Source organism: Taudactylus pleione, unplaced genomic scaffold (genome assembly GCF_031769625.1).
Source record: "Taudactylus pleione unplaced genomic scaffold, aTauple2 ptg000110l, whole genome shotgun sequence".
NCBI classification, from domain to species: domain Eukaryota; kingdom Metazoa; phylum Chordata; class Amphibia; order Anura; family Myobatrachidae; genus Taudactylus; species Taudactylus pleione.
This window is the reverse complement of record NW_028284512.1, coordinates 2,762,469-2,788,826: the sequence shown is the minus strand read 5'-3', so window position 1 is coordinate 2,788,826 and position 26,358 is coordinate 2,762,469. Positions and strand designations below refer to the sequence as shown.

Here is a 26,358-nt window from a genome sequence, read left to right as displayed (position 1 = left end):
TCACTGTCTGGATGAATAATGAAATAATAGGGTACTGGAGCAGTTGAATAAAGGGAAGTGGTCTCTGTAATCCTTAACGCATTTCACTGCATAAAGCAGCTTCTTCAAAAAGGCAGAATAAATGATTGTAACATGGGCGGCTATATATACCCATTTTCATTAATGGACCACCTGTGAATCAACAACTGTCAGGCATCAAATGGCTTGTAGGTGTATGTTAGAGTTTCATTACCTAGTTAATCACAATTCAGATATTATGTAGAGATACTGGATAAATGACAATATGTACTAATAATGCAACAGCACTGTGTACAATCAATAATAAAAACTAATGTATAAACAAATAATAAAGGTTTTTTGTTTTTTTTTCGCATAAAATTATTTGGCGTGTTACAGTTAATGAATATGCTTTGTATTATTTATAAATATTATATTAAACGCATCAAAATATTGTTATGGAGAAATCATCATAAAAACCTAAAGGCAGCAGCAGACTCATAGCTGTAGCATAGCATAAGTGATATTCATACAGCATGTACAAACATGCACAAAGCAAACTATTCCTACGAGGCACATAAAAATAAGCATAATATATGATAAATCGTTAATTGCAAATACAATAATAATCGACATGATCAGATTATTAATCATGATAATCATGTAAGATGTTAAATATCATCAGTACCAAAAACTGAGGAATTATACCAAAAGACTAAATACACAAATATTAAAACAAGAAGAAAAAGGGAAGAAAAATCGGATATATAATTAATATAATCTGTGTCCGATGCCCATCAACAAACTACTGGAGGCACTATATAAAACAGGGCCATTGGACTAAAGAGCTATTAACCAAGCACAAAAGACCATCTCTAAGCCCAAGTCAGATGAATTCTAGATCAATATTTTCATTAAGGCCCTTAGGACTAAATGTCTGCATTTTCAGGATCCAGGCTGCTTCTTGTTTGCACAACATCCTGAATCTATTACCTCCTCTAGTCATATGTGGTATCTGCTCTACCACTGTCAGACCATTAGTATCACTATTGTGATGTTCCAAAAAGTGCCTAGAGACACTATGCTTAATTGATTTACTCACAATATTACGTCTGTGTTCCAGAAAACGCTGTTTTAACGGGCGTATCGTGCGGCCGATGTAGAGCAAATCATATGGACATAACACATAAATTACATATTGCGAAGTACAATTAATAAAAGAGTTTATAGTGAATCGTTTTTGAGCTACATGTGAGAACAGATTAGGTTTGTTCAAAATATGTGCACACGTTATACATTTATTATGGTTACACTTATAGCAACCTGTAATCTTAAAGCAACTCAAGGTCCTCTGGGAGAAAGTATTAAAATCTTTCATATCAGATTTAAAGAGACTAGGAGCCAAAATTTTGCCAATATTTTTGGCTTTCTTAAAAACTAGCCGAGGTCTAGGACCTAAGTGTATTTTCAAGACAGAATCAGTCAACAACAATTTATAATTATTTCTCATAATTCCAGAGATTTTATTCGCAGATAGGTTATATCTAGAGATGAACATAGGTTCCCCTTCTTTATGTTCTTTTAATTTTTTAATGTGTCTATTTTTATATGAAGAATTGATATCAAAGAGCGTAGCCCTATCTAATATTGTAGATGTATGTAGTGCCTCATCTAAAATTTGTGAGGGATAGTCTTTCTCAGAGAAGTCTTTGATCAGCACCAAAGCTTGTTCCTTAAACTTATTAATAGATGTGCAGTTTCTACGAATACGAAATAGTTGGCTTTTAGGGACATTATTCAGCCATTTTCTTTTGTGATTACTAGAATACGGTATAAAGCTACAAACATCGACAGATTTTCTATAATTGGAAACATTGACATGATCATCTAAAATATCCAAAAAGTTAATGTGATACTGGTGATAGGAGTGAGTAAAAGTGAGTCCATAAGTGTTAGTGTTCAGATATTTAAAGATCCTTAAAACAGAAGATTCATCACCCTCCCAAATAAAAAATAGGTCATCTGTATATCGGCAGAAGAGGACCAGATTCGCAGCGAATTCGCCACCCCAAATGAGCTCATCCTCAAGTCGGCCCATATAGAGGTTGGCGAAACTCGGTGCGAATCTGGTCACCATCGTCGTGCCGAGTGTTTGTAAAAAGTGACAGTGATTAAATAAAAAATAATAGTGCTGTAAAATAAAAAGAATAGATGAAAGAATAAAGTTGCGCTGCCCTTCCAGGATCGCACAATCTTGACTCAAATACCATTCCACTGCTTCTACACCCTTAATATATGGAATGCGGGTATACAAAGCTTGTGCATCGCACGTGACAAATAGGTAGTTGGATTTCCATACTTTACCTTCAGCCATTTGAATAAAATGTGTAGTGTCACGGATGTGCGACCTGAGGGCAGTAGCATGTGGTTGCAAAAAATGATCAATATAAAAGGATAAATTAGATGTGAGACCCCCAATCCCAGAAATAATAGGACGCCCAGGTGGTGCATGCAGGGATTTGTGAATTTTGGGAAGGTGATAATAAATGGGAGTGACCGGGTGCAAGGGATACAAAAAATTTAACTGATCTTTGGATATGATCTTATTGTCCAATGCAGACCCAAGAAGACTTTTGAGCTTAAATTGATATGATACAGTGGGATCAAATGAAAGTTTCTGGTAGAAAGTCTGATCAAATAACTCTATTGGCCTCGCTTTCAGGATCCCAATCGTTATGCCAGCCTCTATCAGTCTCCCAAGAGAAGCAGAGATTCAGACCCAAAGGTAGCAGGGGAGGGATAAAGAATAAGAAAAAATCAAAGATTCCATTGACAGCTAAAGGTGTCTTTAACCTTTCCTCCAAAATACTAACGATGAAATACGTATACTCTCAAGAGGTCTAAACTTCTCTCCTTCCTCTACATCTAATTACTTTGAATTATTTATTGAATTGAATAGGTACGTTCGCAGCTTATGTAGAGCAAGATATTTTGCAGCTAAGAAATTGGATAGAAAGAACATTGACGGTACTATCATCACACTTGATGAAGGTGATCGCACGAGTTTAAATATTCTGAATGAATTATTATTAGAAAATACAGATGGAGCCATTCATACACCCCAGGTCGAGATCCCTATTTTTGATTTAGGGCTCGACCAAGAACATCTATTTAAAGCTAAATCCAACTTCTTTCATATACAACATAAGTCTAGTGCGATTGAAACCTTCTACTACACTACATTAGAACAATTTAAAGTATTATATGATGAGAAACTACATCCATGCTCTTTCAACCTTACCTTACAAGAATGGCTAGCCTTAAAGAACTTGCAAAATGACCCTTCCATCACGATCAAAATGGCTGATAAGGGAGGTGGGGTAGTCGTTCAAGACACTTCGGATAACCTTATAGAGGCCAATAGACAGTTATTTGATCAGACTTTCTACCAGAAACTTTCATTTGATCCCACTGTATCATATCAATTTAAGCTCAAAAGTCTTCTTGGGTCTGCATTGGACAATAAGATCATATCCAAAGATCAGTTAAATTTTTTGTATCCCTTGCACGCGGTCACTCCCATTTATTGTCACCTTCCCAAAATTCACAAATCCCTGCATGCACCACCTGGGCGTCCTATTATTTCTGGGATTGGGGGTCTCACGTCTAATTTATCCTTTTATATTGATCATTTTTTGCAACCACATGCTACTGCCCTCAGGTCGCACATCCGAGACACTACACATTTTATTCAAATGGTTGAAGGTAAAGTATGGAAATCCAACTACCTATTTGTCACGTGCGATGCACAAGCTTTGTATACCCGCATTCCACATATTAAGGGTGTAGAAGCCGTGGAATGGTATTTGAGTCAAGATTTTGCGATCCTGGAAGGGCAGCGCAATTTTATTATTTCATCTATTCTTTTTATTTTACAGCACAATTATTTTTTATTTAAGCACTGTCACTTTTTACAAACACTCGGCACGGCGATGGGGACCAGATTCGCACCGAGTTTCGCCAACCTCTATATGGGCCGACTTGAGGATGAGCTCATTTGGGGTGGCGAATTCGCTGCGAATCTGGTCCTCTTCTGCCGATATATAGATGACCTATTTTTTATTTGGGAGGGTGATGAATCTTCTGTTTTAAGGTTCTTTAAATATCTGAACACTAACACTTATGGACTCACTTTTACTCACTCCTATCACCAGTATCACATTAACTTTTTGGATATTTTAGATGATGATGTCAATGTTTCCAATTATAGAAAATCTGTCGATGTTTGTAGCTTTATACCGTATTCTAGTAATCACAAAAGAAAATGGCTGAATAATGTCCCTAAAAGCCAACTATTTCGTATTCGTAGAAACTGCACATCTATTAATAAGTTTAAGGAACAAGCTTTGGTGCTGATCAAAGACTTCTCTGAGAAAGACTATCCCTCACAAATTTTAGATGAGGCACTACATACATCTACAATATTAGATAGGGCTACGCTCTTTGATATCAATTCTTCATATAAAAATAGACACATTAAAAAATTAAAAGAACATAAAGAAGGGGAACCTATGTTCATCTCTAGATATAACCTATCTGCGAATAAAATCTCTGGAATTATGAGAAATAATTATAAATTGTTGTTGACTGATTCTGTCTTGAAAATACACTTAGGTCCTAGACCTCGGCTAGTTTTTAAGAAAGCCAAAAATATTGGCAAAATTTTGGCTCCTAGTCTCTTTAAATCTGATATGAAAGATTTTAATACTTTCTCCCAGAGGACCTTGAGTTGCTTTAAGATTACAGGTTGCTATAAGTGTAACCATAATAAATGTATAACGTGTGCACATATTTTGAACAAACCTAATCTGTTCTCACATGTAGCTCAAAAACGATTCACTATAAACTCTTTTATTAATTGTACTTCTCAATATGTAATTTATGTGTTATGTCCATATGATTTGCTCTACATCGGCCGCACGATACGCCCGTTAAAACAGCGTTTTCTGGAACACAGACGTGATATTGTGAGTAAATCAATTAAGCATAGTGTCTCTAGGCACTTTTTGGAACATCACAATAGTGATACTAATGGTCTGACAGTGGTAGAGCAGATACCACATATGACTAGAGGAGGTAATAGATTCAGGATGTTATGCAAACAAGAAGCAGCCTGGATCCTGAAAATGCAGACATTTAGTCCTAAGGGCCTTAATGAAAATATTGATCTAGAATTCATCTGACTTGGGCTTAGAGATGGTCTTTTGTGCTTGGTTAATAGCTCTTTAGTCCAATGGCCCTGTTTTATATAGTGCCTCCAGTAGTTTGTTGATGGGCATCGGACACAGATTTCACATAGACTCCAGTTGCATTATATATCCGATTTTTCTTCCCTTTTTCTTCTTGTTTTAATATTTGTGTATTTAGTCTTTTGGTATAATTCCTCAGTTTTTGGTAGTGATGATATTTAACATCTTATATGATTATCATGATTAATAATCTGATCATGTCGATTATTATTGTATTTGCAATTAACGATTTATCATATATTATGCTTATTTTTATGTGCCTCGTAGGAATAGTTTGCTTTGTGCATGTTTGTACATGCTGTATGAATATCGCTTATGCTATGCTACAGCTATGAGTCTGCTGCTGCCTTTAGGTTTTTATGATGATTTCTCCATAACAATATTTTGATGCGTTTAATATAATATTTATAAATAATACAAAGCATATTCATTAACTGTAACACGCCAAATAATTTTATGCTAAAAAAAAAAAAAACCTTTATTATTTGTTTATACATTAGTTTTTATTATTGATTGTACTCAGTGCTGTTGCATTATTAGTACATATTGTCATTTATCCAGTATCTCTACATAATATCTGAATTGTGATTAACTAGGTAATGAAACTCTAACATACACCTACAAGCCATTTGATGCCTGACAAGTGTTGATTCACAGGTGGTCCATTAATGAAAATGGGTATATATACTGGAATACCAGTTGGGGCCGAGCACTGTGAGCCACTCACACGCTGCTCACATCTCTCTGGTGAGAGTCACAGACTATTGGGAGTCCGGCCGTCCACCACCGGAGAGAGTCTTCTCACTGCTGAGTCCGGCTGCATTCCGCCGGCGACTACACGCTGCTGTGCCTTTGGACCGTTAAATCTACAGCTCCAGTGCTCCTGCATGTGCATCCGCACTTCCATCTAGCCCTCAGCACCTCCAGCCGCGAACCAGCCTGTTTCCATCTCCAGGCTGTCATCGCATCCATTTCTGGACTAATTCTACATCACGACCGAGGGGATGAGCATGAGCCACTATTGTTGAGAGCGGTTCATTTACCACTCAGATTAACTGACAGCTACATGTTTAGGGTACCCTACCACTACTTTTGATTTTTATATGACTGTTTACCGGTATTAACAGCTATTTACCTCTGGAGGCTTATTCTCTCCTTGTACGGACCTATATACAGCCACATCTATAATCTTTGTTACTATTGTTGCAGTTGTTACAGGATATTACTTTCCTTTATTTATTCATCCATTTATTGTCGCAGAGATACTGTTTTACTTGTACATGTTTTAATGCTACATCATTTCTTGCTGTATCCGTACTATCGATATTGAATTTTTGCATTTTATAAAATGATTTATGATTACATTGTTTCAATGTTGTAATGTGTATCTAGCGCCATTCCACCTACACATTTTTTGCAGTTCTTTGGCATTTTTCTGTGCCTATTGGGAGTGGTGGCTTACTCCCAGGTGGAGGGCAGCTTCCTACACATTTGATATTCACTATCTTAATTACTGACTCACACCCCTTTGTGGCGCTTGTTTTTTTTGTGTTTTTGTCCCTCCTAGTGCCTAACTCTAACTGCCGGGTTAAGTCCCTAACCATCCCTCCTAGTGCCTAGCCCAGTGTTGGCTAACCTTGACACTCCAGCTGTTGTGGAACTATATATCCCAGCATGCCCTGCCACAGTTTTAGCATGCCCTAATGGCAAAACTGTAGCAGTGCATGCTGGGTTATGTAGTTCCATAACAGCTGGAGTGTCAAGGTTAGCCAACACTGGCCTAGCCCTAGCCTTTCCGTAAGTGCCTAACCCTAATCGTCCCTCCTAGTGCCTAACCCTAACTGTTGGGGTAAGTGCCTAACCATAACCCTCTGGTAAGTGGCTAACCCTAACTGTTGGAGTAAGTGCTTAACCCTAACTGCCAGGTTAAGTCCCTAACCATCCCTCCTAGTGCCTAGCCCTAGCCTTTCCGTAAGTGCCTAACCCTAATCGTCCTTTCTAGTGCCTAACCCTAACTGTTGGGGTAAGTGCCTAACCATAACCCTCTGGTAAGTGCTTAACCCTAACTGCCAGGTTAAGTCCCTAACCATCCCTCCTAGTGCCTAGCCCTAGCCTTTCCGTAAGTGCCTAACCCTAATCGTCCTTCCTAGTGCCTAACCCTAACTGTTGGGGTAAGTACCTAACCATAACCCTCTGGTAAGTGTCTAACCCTAACTGTCGGGGTAAGTGCCTAACCATAACTCTCTGGTAAGTGTCTAACCCTAACTGTCGGGGTAAGTGCTTAACCCTAGCCATCCCTCTTACAGCCTAACCCTTCGGTAATTGCAGGAGGACGATGATGATCTACAATACTTTGAAGATAAGCTTCCATACTCGTCAGCTGCCAATAGGATGTTTTAAAATAGAAATATAGAGTATAAATGGTATGTTACATTTATGGGGGGGACATTATTTAATGTGAGAATGTTTCTGTTTTTCAGGACCCTGCAGAAAAACCAACCAAACGAGAAAACCCTCATAAATACCTTCTCTATAAGCCTACCTTCAGTCAGCTCTATACCTTCCTTGCGGCATCTTTCAAGGTCAGTGGGTGTGTATGTTTGTCATCGTACATGGTAAGCAATGTTTGTCAGAGGCCACTCCGCACTGTACATTATAAAAAGAAAGTGATCGCAAATGTCATTGCATCCGTATGTCACATTAGTTGTTGGTTAATTGTAGAATAAGTAGACATGCTTATAACGGCTGAAGCTGGGTACACACTACAGTATATATCGTACGATATATCATTTCAAAGCAGATCAACACAATATATCGTAAAGATCGTGCAGTGTGCACAGCAGATGAGACGGTGCAATGTAAGACACAGTGCTGTTAAATGCACCATGTAACGTCCCATTGCACAGTCGTACACCGGATCGTGCAGTGAGTGTACGGCATGTGCGATGTATCATTGCATCTCACCACTGGGTACACAAATCATGAGTGTGTATCCAGCTTAAGACATTACTACAAAAAATACGGATTGGCCTGTTGCTCAGGCCAATCCGTACATGAACATGGGCATTAGGTCATTAGAGATGCCGGCACAAATAGAGAAGTGGCACTAGTGCCAGTCTTTTACATCCACAGTCTGTCTGCTTACACTGAACCAGAAATGGCTGCAAAATGCAAAATTCAACAATTATGTGGAGTCTTATGTGCTTTACTTATGCCAGTTACGTCTTAGGGCTGTATTCAATTAGCAGCGATATAATCGCACCCGCAATAATATCGCCAATTTTTCATGTGAAAATGGAGAAAACTTATCTCCATTTTAAAAAAGGGGGAAAATGTGCAAAATCCCTATTTTTGGGTAAAAATTTGGAGATTTCTTACAGAACCCTTTGGACAGCCCCCCTAATGATACTTTTGCGGAAAAAAAATCGTAAATTGCGTACTTTAACTACAAACGACTGCTAAAATTTCGGTCAAAATTTATTTTTTTTCGTGAAAAATGTGTTTAATGTATTGGGGCTGGTATTTCGGGGAGTCCTAAAGATGCACCAAGTGTTTTAAACATCGCACGTGGCTGGCGTTTTTTTAGCAGTTTTAAAAACCACCTGCGCCAGCCACGTGCGATGTTTAAAACACTTGGTTAATACCCCAGTCAGACATCTGATAATGCATAGAATACTGTAGCTCTGTTACATGTATATAAATCATTTTTTTACTCCTTCTTTTAAATACCCAGCATTTCTCATAACCTACTGCAAAAATGACAGCTGGAACTTCTTTCATATGCAAAACAGGTTGTAGTATGACCAGTGTGTTTCCTGGAACTGTATATTAGACCTACAGGTGTCCAGCTAGCAGGGCACGTGGGCAGTGGCAGGAGAGCATCGGACAGCAACATTTTTGTTTATTAATATTGATTTTCTTTTTTTTTTCTCCTGTTGAAAGAAGTAGGTCACACTGTCAGTCTGATGAGGGAGGGGGAGGAAAGTTCAATGGCGGGGGGATTACAGCCTGCACTGCTAAGGTGCCTCATGTCACTTTGATGGTGTTATGTAAGCCTTAACTATGTTCCTTTCTGCTGATGGCAACTGTTTCAATATTATTATCAATGGAGATTATTGCATGCATCTGTATCAAGCTTATGCTAGGTACACACTAGACGGTTTCTCAGACCAGATCGTCGCAGTCATTCCATCGGCCGTACGTGAATGGCAGATGGAGCAACCCAGCTGCCAACGCCAGGAAGGTGAATGGTGCAGGTGAACGATGTAAAAAATCTAGTTGCAGAAAGGGTTTTGTTAATGTCCGCAGCATACATCAGATCACAGAAGACCTAAGATAGGAGTCCTTATTGGTTAAATGACACTCAAATTAGCCTTTTACGTTTACGTTGCAAACACTATAGTACTATTGGTGCTTTAAGTTGATTTTCGCTGTCTACGGGTTCCTTAAATGTGTAGTTCGTGGACTGTTGTGTTCTGTCAAATAAAAGCTTAGGGCCAGTAACCATTAATTAGTGATGTCTCAGCTGTTCTATCCATGATCATATAATTGCCCTTTGTAAGCAAAAATGTGTACCTTTCTACTTCAGGGTCCATAGGGTATCCACAGGATACCTTGGGGTATAGGTGTGACGTCAGTCGCAGGGCACCAAAGAGTTAAGCTTTCAGCCTCCCAGGATGCACTAGGTCCCCCTCCTATACCCCGCCCCCGGGCCAAGGCACCTCAGTTTAGTTTGGTGCCCGGCCGGAGTCGGGTGCACCTGTTGGAGTGGGGGCTAGAAGAGCCCCTGAAGCTTTTTCTTCATGCAGCTGTGGCTGCACATCTGGATGAACAGCATGGACAGTCAGTCCTGACGTCCATGCTGTCTTCCCTACACCCCGCCGGTACCAGAACGCCGGTACTGATCCGGGGATGCTGGTGGGCGTCTGGGGTCACAGCTAGCGGTGACCCCAGATGCTCCGGACCATGGCCGGATTCAAGGGGGACAGAGGTAAGCAGCGGGGTCCCGCGGTGGGTCCCCGCTGATCACATGGTCCTAAGTCCCCAGGCAGGGGGCTCCCTGGGGACTGGCTGCAGCGTGGAGCCAGGCGACCAACCTGCGCTTCCACTACCCCCTGGGACAGCGGACCGCAGCAGAGCGGTAGCGCTGCGGCGTCCCAGGGGTTAATGCATGCCAGGGGAGCGCGCCTTCCCTGTCTCACAGCCGGCGCCTCCCCCGCTGCACACAGCCCTCTCTGCACTGTGCTGACTGCCCCCCAGGCCAGCTTCTCTCTGCTCCTCGGCGGCCATCTTCTCTGCAACGCATGGTGAACGCTGCTGGAAGTCTGGAAGGAAGCATCGTGGTCTGGGTCCCCCCGCATACCTCTCCTCCGCTGTGGCTCAGGTCTGTGTATGCAGCGCTGTGTCCTACCAGGCCCTGTGTCTGTGTAGTTGAGTGATCAGCGCTGTTAGTGCAGGAATTGTTATTTCTCTGCATTGTATGTGACTGTGCTAGCGCTGCTGCCTGTAACTATTCTTCTCTAAACTGTCAGCTTTATTACTGTCCCTGTTCTTTCTGCTAAAGCCCTTGCGGTGCGGTGCTGCAGGGTGGTCTCTCGCCTATTTAATACTTAATTGGTGAGAGAGGTCACATACGTGGTGCCATCATGTCTGAAAGTGATTTTCCCCTCCGGCTACAGTGTACCACGTGCAAAGTACCGTTAGCGGAGGGGGAGGGTAGCGCGGAGGGCCTTTGCCGGCAGTGTTTGTCCATGGCGCGGCCTATTACGGTTACAGCACCGGTACAGGAGCCGCCCTGGGCTTGTTTCGCTCAGGCGTTAACAGCTTTAGTGGGCCAGTTAGCTCCGCAGCCCGCGTTTACTCCGAGGGGTTTGTCCCAGCAGTCTGTGGTGTCGTCACCCATGCAGGGGTTCCCACGACAATTGGTGGTACCCCACAGTCTCCCTATTTCCCCGCTCCCGGGTTCTCAGGAGCCAGCGTGGGTTAACTCCCTGACAAGTTCTGTACAGCACTTGTCGGATGTGTTGCAAGGGGAGTCTGTGATGCGGCCTCATAAAAGGCCGGTGGCGTCTCTGTCCGCTCCTTATGAGGATGACGAAGGGACGTCTGATGATGGGGAGATTCTTGATCCTTACGATCAGGAACCTCTCCATACTAAGGACGCTGATGCTAAGTCCAAAGTATATATTCCTGGACTTATTCGGGCGGTCCGCACAGCCTTGGTGATTGAGGACGAAGTTCCCCCAGCGGCTAAATCTAAGTATGCCTTTTTCAAAGATGTGAAGGGCGATGCCACAGTCTTTCCTCTTTCGGGTCAGTTGGTGGACCATTTAGAGGAGGCGTGGAAACAACCTGGCAAAAGATACCAGCCACAGAGACGCCTGGCGGTGGCTTATCCGTTCGCGGATAATTATTTTGCTAAGTGGGAATCCCCTCCACAGGTGGATTCTCACGTGACCCGTCTTGTCCGTAGTGCCACATTGCCGATGCCATCCATGTCCTCCCTTAAGGATGCTACGGACCGCAAGGTAGAAATCTGCCTGAAGTCCGCTTATTCCCTTGCAGGGGGGGCAGCACGGCCGGCTATGGCCATTTGCTGGGTTGCCAGAGCGATGGAGCGCTGGGCGGATTCATTAGAGGCTTCTTTTGAATCCGACTGTCCGGCCGAACAGGCGGAGTTGATTGGCAATCTCCGTGATTCGGCCACCTACATCAATGAGGCGGCTCTAGACATTAGTACTCTGGTGTCTAGAATTTCTTCAGCAGCGGTAGCTGCTCGTCGCACCTTGTGGCTGCGATCCTGGAAGGCGGACGCAGATTCCAAGAAAGGTCTGGAAGCGTTGCCGTTTACCGGAGAAGTTCTCTTCGGTCCGGATCTGGATAAGATTGTGGCCACGCTGGCGGCAGCCAAATCTGCTTGTCTCCCGTCGGCCGCTGCTCCTTCTGGTTCGGGACCATCGTCCTTTCGGTCATCTAGGGCCCAGGGCAGGCCCAAACCACAGTCGTTTCCTCGACAGGCTGGCCCTAAGAAATCGGTCAAGCCCCGGAAGCAGGCATGGAGTACCAGACGTCCGGCCCCCAAGCCAGATGACAAGCCTGCGGCCTGACGGTCCGGGCCTCCCTTTGGGGGATCCCAGGGTGGGAGGCCGCCTGCTACAGTTCGCCCAGTGTTGGTCGACCACTACGACAGACACTTGGGTTCTGGAGGTGGTTTCCCACGGATACGCCCTCTCCTTCCGGCACAGACCCCCGGCTCGCTTCTTCACCACGGGTCTCCCATCAGACCGGAACAAGGCTACGGAGCTGCGGAAGGTATTGCACACTATGCTCCAGGCTGGAGTTATAGTGGCGGTTCCATTCTCCCAGAGGGGCCAGGGTTTCTATTCAAATCTATTTTTGGTACAGAAACCCAATGGGTCATATCGTCCGATTCTCAACCTCAAAGCACTCAACAAGTCTTTGCGGGTCCCGAAGTTTCGGATGGAGACCCTACGGTCCATCATTCTGGCGCTGGAACCTGGGGACTACTTGGTGTCATTGGACATACAGGACGTTTACCTGCATGTCCCTATTCTTTGGCGCCATCAACAGTTCCTCAGGTTTGCAATCCGCAGCGACCACTTCCAGTTTCGGGCGTTACCTTTTGGCCTGGCAACAGCACCACGTGTTTTCACCAAGGTGATGGCGGTCATGGCGGCTTCTCTGCGGCTGCAGGGAGTCCGCATGTTGCCGTATTTGGACGACCTGTTATTGGTGGCAGGATCTCCAGAGCTCCTGTTACGCCACTTGGACCTGACCATTGCACTGCTGCAACGGCACGGCTGGCTAATCAACTGGCAGAAGTCCACTCTAATCCCGTCTCGGAGGATTCTGCATCTTGGAGCCTTATTGGACTAGGGACAGCAAAGGATCTTCGTGACGGAGGACAAGATCTCTGCTTTACAGTCAAGGGTGCGCAGTTGCCTGCACAGCCGCCGGGTGTCCTTACACTCGGCGATGAGGTTACTGGGCTCCATGGTGTCGGTGTTCGACATGGTGGAATACGCCCAGTTTCACTCCAGACCTCTGCAGCACCTGATCCTGTCCAAGTGGAACGGGCTGACTCAGTCTCTGAAGTCCCAGACGATTGTGCTCACCCAGGAGGTTCGCCTGTCCCTTACGTGGTGGTTACAGACGACCCACCTCAACAAGGGACGTCCGTTCTGGGTTCCAAATTGGGTCCTGTTGACAACGGACGCCAGTCTTCGGGGTTGGTGAGCAGTTTCGGGTCCACACTTGTTCCAGGGCAGGTGGACGCCGACAGTAGCGGAGCTTCCAATAAATATCTTGGAACTCCGTGCGGTCTTCAATGCTCTCCAGCAGGCACAGCGGTTTCTCCAGGGTCGCCCGGTGCAGGTCCAGTCGGACAACGCTACCACCGTGGCCTACATAAACAGGCAAGGAGGAACTCGCAGTCGGGCGGCTCTCGTAGAGGTCTCTCGGATCCTGGTTTGGGCGGAGCGCAATCTTCCGGCCATATCAGCGGTCTTCATCCCGGGAGTGCTCAATTGGGAGGCGGACTTTCTAAGTCGCCAGGACGTTCATCCGGGGGAATGGTCCCTGCACCCGGACGTTTTTCAACTACTGGTGGACAGGTGGGGTCTTCCAGAAATCGACCTCATGGCGTCCCGGCACAACAACAAGTTGCCGGTGTACGGGTCTCGCACAAGAGACGAAGGGGCGTCTCTGGTGGATGCTCTGTCCGTCCGGTGGACGTTCCGGTTCGCATACCTGTTCCCTCCGGTCTCCCTTCTTCCACGGGTAATCCGGAAATTCAAACAGGAAGGAGGGACGCTCCTGTTGATAGCTCCCGCGTGGCCCAGACGGCACTGGTTCTCAGACCTTCAGGGTCTGTCCGTGGACATTCCTCTGCGGTTGCCGCTACGACCGGACCTTCTGTCTCAGGGTCCTTGCCTTCACCCAGACCTGACTCGGCTGTCTTTGACGGCGTGGCTGTTGAGACGGCCATGCTGAGGTCCCGGGGGTTTTCCAGCTCTGTGGTGCGTACCATGCTACGAGCTCGGAAACCGTCTTCCGCGAGGATATACCATCGCGTGTGGCATACGTTCTTCCAGTGGTGTCGACCGAGAGGTTATGCACCGCGGGAGTTTCGTCTGTCTCGGATTCTCGCCTTCCTGCAAGCGGGACTAGATCATGGGCTTCGCCTTGCTTCTTTGAAGGTACAGGTTTCGGCCCTATCTGTCTGGTTTCACCGTAGGATTGCTACAATCCCGGATGTGCGCACCTTTATGCAGGGTGTTCTCCGCATTCAGCCGCCCTTTGTTCCACCTGTGGCGCCTTGGGATTTGGCTGTGGTCCTGAGGGCTCTCCAAGGACCGCCGTTTGAACCACTGGGCTTAGTGGATCTTAAATGGCTAACAGCTAAGACTGTTTTCCTTCTGGCCATTGCTTCGGCCAGACGTGTTTCTGAGTTAGGAGCTCTTTCTTGTAGATCCCCTTTCTTGGTTTTTTATGGGAACAGGGCAGTGCTCCGCACTCGGCCCGAGTTTCTTCCCAAAGTTGTTTCCCAGTTTCATGTTAACGAGGAAATAGTTGTTCCGGCCTTTAACTCACCGGGTCTTTCCGTGGGTGAGGCCTCTTTGGATGTTGTGCGGGCCTTAAGGACTTATGTTGACCGCACTTCTTCGTTTAGGAAGTCGGACGCTTTGTTTGTCCTCTTTGGCTTCCGTAAAAAGGGTTGGCCTGCTTCAAAGCAAACTTTGGCAGCCTGGATCCGTATGGCTATTTCTGAAGCTTATCTTCATGAAGGCCTACCGGTCCCTCCTTCTCTGAAGGCTCATTCCACTAGGTCTGTGGGTCCTTCGTGGGCAGCTCGACGTGGTGCCTCGGCAGTTCAGATCTGCAAGGCTGCTACGTGGTCTTCTGTCCATACCTTCGTGAGGTATTACAGGTTTGACACCTTCGCCTCTCAGGATGCTTCCTTCGGGCGGCGGATTCTCCTTTCTGCACAGGAGCGTCCCCACCCTTAAAGGATACTGCTTTGGGACATCCCCAAGGTATCCTGTGGATACCCTATGGACCCTGAAGTAGAAAATATGAGATATGGTAAGAACTTACCCTTGTTATCTCTATTTCTACGAAGTCCATAGGGTTCCACAGGACTCCCGCCCTGTCGCACCTGTGCTGCAGATGGGCTTTGCTCTGGTCACCGGTTTTCCGTCTCCCTCTGGTGAGAATGTGATTCTTGTATGTGTCCAGATCTTTGTTCTCTCTCTTCCTTCTCCTCCTCCGGCCTATGGCTTGGTAACTAACTGAGGTGCCTTGGCCCAGGGGCGGGGTATAGGAGGGGGACCTAGTGCATCCTGGGAGGCTGAAAGCTTAACTCTTTGGTGCCCTGCGACTGACGTCACACCTATACCCCAAGGTATCCTGTGGAACCCTATGGACTTCGTAGAAATAGAGATAACAAGGGTAAGTTCTTACCATATCTCATATTATATTTTCTGTTGCAGGAGCTGCCCGCGAACAGTGCCCTTCTGATTTACCTGTCCGCCACGGGAGTCTTCCCAACAGGTCGCTCTGACTATGAAGGTACGATAAAGGAATGCTCCCTGTCATACACAGGGCTTCAATTCTCTTTATTCCACGCTGCACATTGAGTGCCTCACCGCTGGAGCAGCCCAACCTGCACATACATGACTGCTCTGTGTTACTGGCCTCTCCAGTGGTGCTGTGGCTGACACCCCCATATCTTAACATGGCTACCATTGCTTATCCATCAAATCACATGCCATTCATTTTAAGCTGTCATCTCCCAGGTACAGCACTGAATCAGAGGGTTCCCATGTAGAAGATATTCTCAGATGTGAGATTTCTAAATAGATAGTTATGAGCCTTACAGATGTGACCTCACCATCTAGCCTCAATACGCCACGCAGCGCGACTTGCCTGGCGCGAGCGAGGTCCCGTGCTACTCTGCTAGTGTCGGGCGCCTTTTTTTTAGCTGAAAGCTGTGTCTAATTCGCAATGCGATGCTAGGACGCACCAGCAGACTCCTATGTAACACTTGCATATCTGTGCACCTGAGTCTGTAGATGAACCACAACGGAACTTGGAATGAAAAGAGCTGCTACCGCTATATTCTAGCACTTCATATACAGATTGAGGGACTCATTTGCACACAGATATACAAGTGTTGTATATCAAATTAATCAGCACAGTCTGCCGGTGTTTCCTAGTTACACCGCATCACTTAGACACATTCTCTGATAGAAAGGATGCAAAAAAGACGCCCGGCGCTACAAGAGTTTCACGAGATGTAGTGCACCGAGAGGGTTTTTTAGTGCGACTGCAGCAAAGATGTATAAGGACACATCTGTAAATGTCTTTTCTAAATGTAATCAAGATGATAATAATAAACGTAATATGAGATGGTCATGCTAAATTGTAAACATCACCTGCATAAAGGCAAGGCAGCCATGATGTGGGACAACAATCGGGTCTAGGAGCCAGTTTCTGTGAGTTCATAGGCGCCTTTTCATGAATATTGTCTCAGCCCATACAAGGGGTGGTACCACTACCGGCTAAATATGCTGCCAGTCACACTGTACCTGTTTTCTGGTAGATACAGGGAATTATGGGACTTTAGGTTGTAGGCAAAGTTTCTTTTTAATCCCCATGTGCAATGTGAACAGACACAGGGCCTGATCTAAGGATGAGCACACATCTCCGATGGTTAGGCAGAACCCGTTCTGTGCATGTTAGGCAGAACCTTGCTCGCGGACTCCCAGCCCCCGCTGTTCCCGGAAACTGAGACATGTCGCCTCCTTTTTCCGTTAGGGACGAGGCTAGGGTCTGCGTCGGTGGACGCAGATTCCTGGCCTCTTGTGTGACCAGGCAGCTCCCGCATCCTGACCAAAGGAACAACCATCGTTCACAATGGTGATCCCAGCCTGCGGCGTTGGTCGCAGTGCTGGGATCGCAAATGCAGCAAGGAGGTGTCTGACACCACCTCCTGCATTTGCATCTGAGACGGACGGATTTGCACAATCGCTTGTGTGCAGCTCAACAAATCCGCTCATCTCTGAATTCGGCCCAGAATCTTCATTATAAGACCCCTGCGTATTGTGCGTATTAAGAACTAATTATCTGTTTTCATTTGTGAGATATAGATAAAATGTAATTATTTAGTTGGATCCCTCAAGAATTTCTTAGATTGGACACTATGCACCACCTGTTCCTAGCAATCCTGTTTACTTACCAAGATAGTCTTTGTATTAATGACTCCGAATAAATTTGCGCAGTTTCAGAATACACGGGGTGATCTCTGTTTAAACCGTGACTGTGCGTATATTGTAAAAAGCCATGAGAGATGGTAAAGTTCTGCATCCATAAATCACTGCTCATCAGCTGGATTAAACATGCATTCCTTTATCTGAAGCATGCGGTCCATTGCCAAGCTCCTGTGTGCATGGCTTATCACTGAGCATGTCTGACCGATCAGCAGATGCAGAAAGACGGATTGCCGGCAGAGTTATGTCCAGGAGACTGTAGACTTGTGCAGAGTATAGCATTCTGATCTTCTGTGTATGATATATAGAACTGATGGGGTAATTTATCAAGCAGTGAATAGAGTGGAGAAGTGGACCAATGTAAATGTTGCCCCTAGCAACCAATCAGCTTCTGCCTATTATTTTATAGAATGCACTTAATAAATGTTACCTCAAATCTGATTGGTTGCTAGCGGCATTTTCTCCACTGATCCACTCCACTTTTTACACTACTGACATCAACTCAATGTCTTTGCAAATGTGCTCTCCATGAACAATTTTGGTACCCTTCTTTGATAACAATATTAGAGAAAAAGTTGATTTAAGTCTTTGCTAAATAATTTATAGAGCACAAAAGTCAGAACAATGCAGCTATTTGTAAATTGCCCTTAATGGCTCCCATTTCTTACTCTCAATTTTGGCACGTAACGTGCTAGATCAGTGTTTCCCAAACTCATTCCTCATGGAGCACTAACAGTGCATGTTTTCTAGGTCTCCTAACAGAAACACAAGTGAAATAATTAGCTCCACCTGTGGATCTTTTAAAATGTGTCAGTAAGTAATGAATACACCTGTGCACTTGAATGGAAAAATGGACACCATGCACTGTCAGTGCTCTCTGAGGAATGTGTTTGGGAAACACTGCTCTAGATTAATATTTAATATCAGCGATATCTGGATGTTATTTAATTTTCATCATAACGACTGGATTAATAATTTACTTAGTACATTTGGCACCTTTGGCTGTGCATTGTGTTCTGAGAATGCAAATAAGTATTAAAATGTACTCGCAACGCATACATTACATGCCTGTAACTGATTATACTGGAATATTTGTAAATCTAAATAAAGTTATTGAAAAAAACATCTCCTCACAAACGTAACTGTTTGGCATTGATCTGTTAGTGCTCTGCACATAAGACGATGATCTCGTACTATTTATTAGTGTTATGCTTACTGGCATAGAAAGAATGGATTTTTTCATGTTGAACAATAAAATAACAAGTCACATTCTGCAGCACTAGCCTCCATTTTTTTTTTATATATAGATAGATAGAGAGCGATATACTGTATATATCCATATATTTATTTTTTTTTCTATGAAAGTTTAAATGATCTTCTTGATTTATATTGGACTTACTAATGTATTTACATTAATCAGGGCCAAAACTAGGATTTTTGTCACCCTGGGCAAGCCAGTTCTTTGGCGCGCCCCCACCTCCAGTGTCTCTGTAGCAGTCTGTGTCCCCCCTCCTTCCCGTACCTGGATCTCCTCCTTGCTCCTCCTTAAGGTAGTGGCAGGCTCCTCACAGACTGTATTTCAGCGCGCATTATGTCACCTTCCTCAGCCAGCCCCCATAACTTGCCTCAGCACAGTCGGGGATGACGTGTGGTGACGTGACCTATGACATCACGCCACAGCATCGCCATTTATCCGGGCCGCGACTGAGCCTGCAAGAGGCCATTACAGTGCACACTGTGCATGCATAGGGAGCAAGGAGAGAAGGTAGGGAGGGTTGCTGCTCTCTCTAAACTGTGGCACTGCGCCCCCAATGGGGTGGCGCCCCCAGCCACACTGGTTGAAGGGCCCTGGAGCCGGTGCCCAGGGCACTTGACGCCCTAGCGTCCACACCTCCTTTCCCCTAGTTACGGCCCTGCATTAATATAATAATAATATTAAAATGAAGTACTAGGATTTATAAACATTGACTTTGTGCATAGACTTTTTTTTCCTTTTTGGGGTGCAATTCTTCCTTGCCTAAATATGAAATATTGCTATAATATATTCTGCTCATCTGCATTTGATCTAAATACTTAACAACACAAAATTATACATAATATAAAACTGTTAATATAAGTAGCAGGTACTGGCAGGTTGCACCTTTTAAAAGACGCAACATTACAAGCTAATTTGGGTGGTCTGCAGACTGCATGCTGAGGTTGGGGAGGTTTCCAGCTGAAGCTGCCTTTTTGATGGATCATTACAGGTCCCTATGATTTTGGAGGAGTCCTAACCAATAGCAATCGGGATGTTGTCAATGGCGATGCTGTACACAAGAGGAATCAGACCTACAAAGAGATGCACTGGTGAGCGGAGAAAATATCCTGGTTTATTTCCGTGTTCTAGACTTCTACCATTTTAAAAAAAAATTATATACAGTATTTTATTGTTTTCAAATACTGCAGTATGCTGTTTGCCTGCACGCTCTTCCTATTCTGTTTTAGAGGAAGTAAGACGTGCAGGCATAATGGTGACCGTACACACAAGTAGTGCTGATTGCAACGAAAACCCCTGCAGTTCTGTATTATGTTTATTTTTCAGTTTAAATGTGTTTATGGCATGGTCGTAACTACCATAGGTTTGAGGGGTGCAGCTGCTATGATACCCAGAGCTGAGGGGGCCATCATCCTTGTCAAAAGTTACACTTGTTATATACATTTTTCACCACTGGGTTATTTAAGCAGTAAGGGCGAGTATACAGAATACATTTAGCATATGGATCAATGGGGTTGGGTATGAAATCCCCGCTGTCGGGATGCCGCTGGTCAGAATACCGACAGCGGCCTCCCGACAGCCAGAATCCCGACACCCATTGGAACAAACGGTAATTATTTTCCTAAGCCCTACCCTAACCCTCACGCCCCGGGGGCCTAACCCTAGCCTGCACCCCCCCCAGTGCCTAAGCCTAACCACCGCCTCCCCGCACCACCTCCCCGGTGCCTAAACCTAACCTCCCCCCTAATGCCTAAGCCTAACCTCCCCCTCCCCGCACCCTAATCCTAACACTCCCTCCCCGGTGCCTAACCCTCCCCCTAGTGCCTAACCCCGCACCCTAACCTCCCCCTAACACCCCGATAATTACCTTCGGGATACTGGTGCTGGGATCCCAACCTGTCGGGATTTTGGCGGCGGTATTTAGGCCGTCGGCATCAAGCACGCCGGGATGCCGACTACATCCCAGATCAATGATCCCTATTATGCAATCCTGTGAATGGATAGCAGTGTCACAGGTGGAGGTCGGAAGAACATAGTGTAGGTTATGGTATATTAAAGTGAGCGCCACCTACTGATTTTAAAGCTTGCAGTAGAGTTTTTGTGTCTGGCACAAGGTCTCATGGAAGTCCATTATCATTGTTATTCTGTCAGTGCATTTAAGCATTGGTCTGCTCTCTTTTCTGTCCTGAACGCTGTATTGCAAAAATGTATTACAGTACTTGAATGCATCTTGTCCATTTTCTTTTAAAGCAAACAAGATTGCTGTGTTCTTGCAGAAGGTTGAATATACAATATTTATCTATATAGTTAGTAGCTGATGGCATTGTTGTAGCTTTTCTTTTTTTTGTCATGTACAGTAACTCCAATAATTTGTGCCATCCTGATCTGTAATTTGTGATTTCCACTACATTTCTTTTTCTTTTATGCAGCCTCCATCCTGGGGACCTCTACCCCTTCACCAGGAAACCCCTATTTATCATTGTAGATTCATCGAACAGTGTGGCGTACAAGGTAAGTTTGCATGTTTTATGGATGTGAAATAATCGTCAAGACTCTGCTGAGAATACACCGACCAAGTTACTAGAAGCGAATAGGTTAAGTGAGTACGTGGCCAGCAGTGGAATGTATTTTCTGTACAGTGGGCGTTTGGTGACAGCTGCTGGGCACGTTGTTTCCTGCACTTGGGCACAAGCTGATACTGTATTTAGATGGCATTGTTAGTAGAGCTAGCAGCCACAGCTGTGACACCAACTGCTGTCAGTAGCCTTTGCTGTCCTCTCGGTATTTAATGTGACAGACATGGAGGTCTGCCAGTTGAGAAACTTGCTATTAGTCAGAGCTGACACCGAGCTGCAGCTTGTATCCCCAATGGAATTAGCAGTGATTTATTTTTTTCCTCCCTTCAACTATACTTGTACAGATCAGTTTGGAATTGTTCTATACTGATCACAGTCACATGTCACAGTAAACCTCTTTTTATAAGGGAAGGCATTCAAAGCACATAAAGATTAGGCATTTAATCCTCATGTTCTGATTTTTGCGTTTTATTCGCAAAGTGTGGTGAATAGGAAGCTCAGGCAGCTTCTGCTGATTAAAATGATATGCGGCTTGCCTATATTCTGTGTGTGACTGCAGTTATATCTGCATGCGAAATGCTACGTTACAGTGTCAGCGGCTGTGACACTGCAACGTAGCATTTCGTATATGCAGATGCAACTGAAGTTGCACACAGAATATAGGCATGCCGCATATCATTTTAATCAGCAGAAGCTACTTGTGCATCCTATTCGCATCGCTTTGCGCATAAGACACATTTGCCATGAAAGAGTTGCATGAAAAGACGCTTGGCGCTACCAAGTTGCGCCACAGCGTGGTGCGACTAGAAGGGCTGTTTAATGCGCAAGGAGGCTGATGTATGTGAGCATATCTGTACATGCAAATCACCATTGCAGCTATGCATCTGAAACAGTGTGTTTAATAAAACCGAAATGGCAAACTAGCAAATGGTCTTCTCTTGTTGGGTCTCATCAATGCAAGATGTAGAACAGTTGGCTTCTGCTGTTTGGGATTTGGAAATAATCATACAGATCACAACCACAAGGATTGGGTCATCGAGGTTTATAAGAGTTGGAGCCATAAAAAAATATTCATTATATATAATTATATTGTATGCTAATTCTACTAAATCTCCTGGTGCCTATTCACATAGCGATGTGCTCACGATCCGACCTGAGGCACGATGCCCAGGCAGCTCCCCGGCAGTCGTGGTCACGATTTGGAGTAAAAAATGTCCAATCTGACTTAAGATCTATCATGCATCCAGTGCATCGTGTCCCAGATTGGCAAATCTGCCCTACAGCACGGCAGATCTGAAGATGTACGACGAGCGGGGACGCGCATTGGCATTGTGATCGTGAGTAGAAACTCACGATTTGGGCATATTTTACACGATTTGTCGAAATCGGGCAAATTGTGTAAAAAATCGCCATGTGTGTAGGCACCTTCAGTCATATGGGTTGAATTAGTAAAATGTCTGCATTGACAACCCTTGCCCCTTTGGGCTATAGCGTTCCAGAGGGTGAGGATAAGGTGGCTTTTCCTGAATCCACTGTACCCCGAGAACTTTTTCCCGCATTCACACCTTTATTCTGCAGCTTGCATTTTTTTTTTTTATTACCCCACGAAAAACTACTGATCCCTAGTTTTCTTTTTTCTATATAAGGTTTTTCTTTTTCCCTTTTTATAATTCTTACTTTACCCAATTCGTTACATTTGCTGATTTGTGAATAAACATTTATGTTGGATTTTTACTAAAGACCTTCATATAAAGAGACAAATAATCCGAAAATCAAATATAAAAACATAAGTGCCCACAGCATGACAGAAAGGCAAAAAGACACTGGGGGACATTAATGAAAATGGTCTCAAAAGAGAAAAATGATGTTGCCTATAGCAAAACTCAAATATTTGCTTTGTTGTCTTAACTGCATTAGAACAAATACGTAATCCTCTTGTTTCCTTTGAACAGCACCACCTACAGTATCTCCTAGTATGGATAAATGAATACAATATGGAAGCTGGAGGATCAGATAAAAGTGTTATGTTGCTTTAAGGCTATTATATGAGAGTGCAAAAGTGTCCTGTTTTTGGTTATCTTGTGACATTATATTTTGAGACAATTATTTGTAGCTGAGTGCAAACTACTGGGCTGTTGGAGAGACCGTCCATAGTATTGCTTTGGAATTATGGTGTGCATAGGAAAAAGAGCACCCCCACATAAGTAAAATTTTCTTTATATTGTGTTCTGTTCTGAAAATTGTATATGTAGTAATCTTCCCAGCTAATTTATTTTATATAGCGCTAGCGTATTATGCTTCACAGAATATGTTTGACCGTTAATATCCATTAGTGTCCGAGTTATGCGTACAGTTCTAATTCTCTAATACACACATTAACATTACATTTGTTTTTGAAGTGTGTGTGTGTGTACCATCACATCGAAAGGAAACCCATGTAAATGCATGGATGTAGTCAGGTTGTCGGCAATTACAATGTCGACAGTCAAAAGGATGACAGCATGATGTCGAATGTCACTGATGTCTACATGGTTAAAGTGTCAACACTTAAAATGTTGATTAAAGTCAAAATGTCGTCATGAAATGTTAGGGTTAGGCTTAAAACTGCTGTCGATATTCGGTCTGTTGACATGCATGTGTCAACATTATGGTGGCTACATAATGACTCTCCACAAAAAAAAAAAAAAAAAAACAGACCCATAAGTGTATAGAGGATATACGGGCTGATTCTGAGTTGGGTTGGGAGCAAAGCAAAGAGCAAGTAGCTTTGCATCCTGACAAACCATGTTTCCATGCAAGGGATGCAAATATTTTCATTTTGCATGCAGGGTTAATACTGGCGGCTTTTGCATGTAGTCCACAAATGCTGGACAGCTCTATTTTTACACTGCAATTAAGATTGCGATTGGACACAGCCCTCCCACATCTAGGCTGCGAAGTTACTTGCCGTTATAATTATTATTATTATTATTCTTTTGCCGTGCTCCCAACTCTGAATTAGCCCTGAAAACTGCACACTGATAGTGCCCTTGTTGGAATAGAACCCCAGCACTATAACTCAGCAGTTCTGATGTGGTGCCCAAAATCCTTAGTGTAAGGGAAGGAAAGAGTAATGACCTGATTGCACAGGGCACACTATAATTAACTCTGTCATGGCAAGCAGTAACCTCAGTTTGCTTAGAGAAGGCAGAGAAAACAACAGACTGGTAATAATTCTTTCCATGGCAACTGCACCCATAGGCGCCCATTTATTAATGATAACTATTGCAATGCGATCTGGGCAAGACAGTACCTCCCATAATCGCACTGAAATATGCCATCATAGCACCCCGGATGTATCATACGGCACATTCAGGGACACTGGCTCTGAAAGGAGCCCGTCCCTGCGATGTGCCTGGAGAGCTGCCAGGTCACGCTGATTGCACATGTACGGCTACCATTGTCTGGGATGGTTCCGGATGAACCCTCTGCTGGCTAATTGTGCACTGTGTAGCCCATAGGCTACAGCGGCTGACGCCATCTTCAGATGGGGTTAGTGACGGGGGCCAATATCCGGAATGCATTCCATTCCATATGTTGGTAAATTTAGCAGCTTCGCATCCCTCATAGAAACCTATGGGGCCTGTGGGAATGAAGGGATCACAGCAGGTACCTGCTGTGGTCCCTCGTTCATACATCCAGCAGTAACATAATATTTGTGGTTAACCCCGAAAACAGGTGTTTTTTCGGGGATTATACCTCAAATATACAATGATAAATGGACCCCATAGTCCTGATCTTTCAATTTTCAATGAAAATGAAAAAAGTGTTTCTACTACAGAGAGTATGCAGAAGAGAAAAATGGACGTAAAGCTGGGTACACACTATATAATATATTGGATGATCTTGTGATCTGTGATGTTCACAACAATCATCGTATAGTGTGTACGGGTAGGTCTACATGACCTACAGGAGGTATCCTAGCCAGGGCTGCCATCAGAACTCATGGGGGCCCTTATCTGGTAGCAGAGCGGTAACTAGATTTTTTTTGGTGCCCTCCACCCCCCATTTTTTAAATAGTGATATAAGCTAGTGCGCCTGAAAAAGGGCCATGGCCTCATGGGGAAGGGCCAGGGAAGAGATAGGGGTAGCCAGGAGATGCTGGGGATAAAAGAAGAGGAAGCTACAAGTGAGAGTGATAATGAACAGGAAAACTGACAGGCCCAAACAGCGCCCCCTGCCCTGCGCCATGACACTGGTCGCAGCACCCTAGTCGCAGCCTTGTCTGGTAGTTCATGTTGAAAGCAGGATAGTGCGTGGCAGGACCTACTTTATAGTGTGTCGTACTTACATACTGTAGTTGAATTTTCAATACAGTAATACTATAAGTATATATACTACTCATACATCTCTTAAACCTTATCTACACACAAGATTCCATGGTAATTAAAAGGTGTATTTAAACGCAATCATTTTACCCATACAATATTTTTAATTTATCCAACTTTACCACAGTACAACCCGGTTCTTGTCATATTTTGCTTTCGTATGACATGATAATCTGTGTAATCTTTGTTTAATGCCAGCATAACACTTTGCTGATTGTCGTTGCAGAATTTCACCAATTTGTTTGGACAGCCCCTGGTGTGCCTGCTTTCCCCTACTGCATACCCAAAGGCTTTACAAGGTATAACTGATATATAGGATGATGTCGATTTTTATACAATCATGTGCATTTGGGGCAAATCTCATGAAAATTGTTTTTTGTTTTTGTTTTTTTTCCATTGACGCCGTCTAGCAAACCACTGTTAACATTTTTTTAAATCTGATTCAGTTCATTAGGAATGTTGAAACAAATAAATATCTCGTTAAAAAGCTTCATCTGATAGGAAGGATTCAGCTACCTTTCTACAGGATGATAGTTAATGCGGTCTGGCTAGCCAACCCATCAG

The 26,358-nt window shown here is 44.2% G+C and overlaps 1 protein-coding gene across 3 annotated transcripts in view; it reads left to right on the top strand.

The window, feature by feature from the left end:
* The window catches only part of SCAI (suppressor of cancer cell invasion), a 231,314-nt gene that overhangs the window by 178,586 nt on the left and 26,370 nt on the right, over window positions 1-26,358 (top strand). For all 3 annotated transcript variants that reach the window (XM_088471144.1, XM_088471145.1, XM_088471146.1), the window contains exons 10-14: window positions 7,787-7,888; window positions 15,818-15,896; window positions 19,843-19,942; window positions 21,281-21,362; window positions 26,021-26,093. In XM_088471144.1, the coding sequence (XP_088327270.1) occupies window positions 7,787-7,888; window positions 15,818-15,896; window positions 19,843-19,942; window positions 21,281-21,362; window positions 26,021-26,093 (436 nt within the window). The remainder of the gene's footprint in view (window positions 1-7,786; window positions 7,889-15,817; window positions 15,897-19,842; window positions 19,943-21,280; window positions 21,363-26,020; window positions 26,094-26,358) is intronic.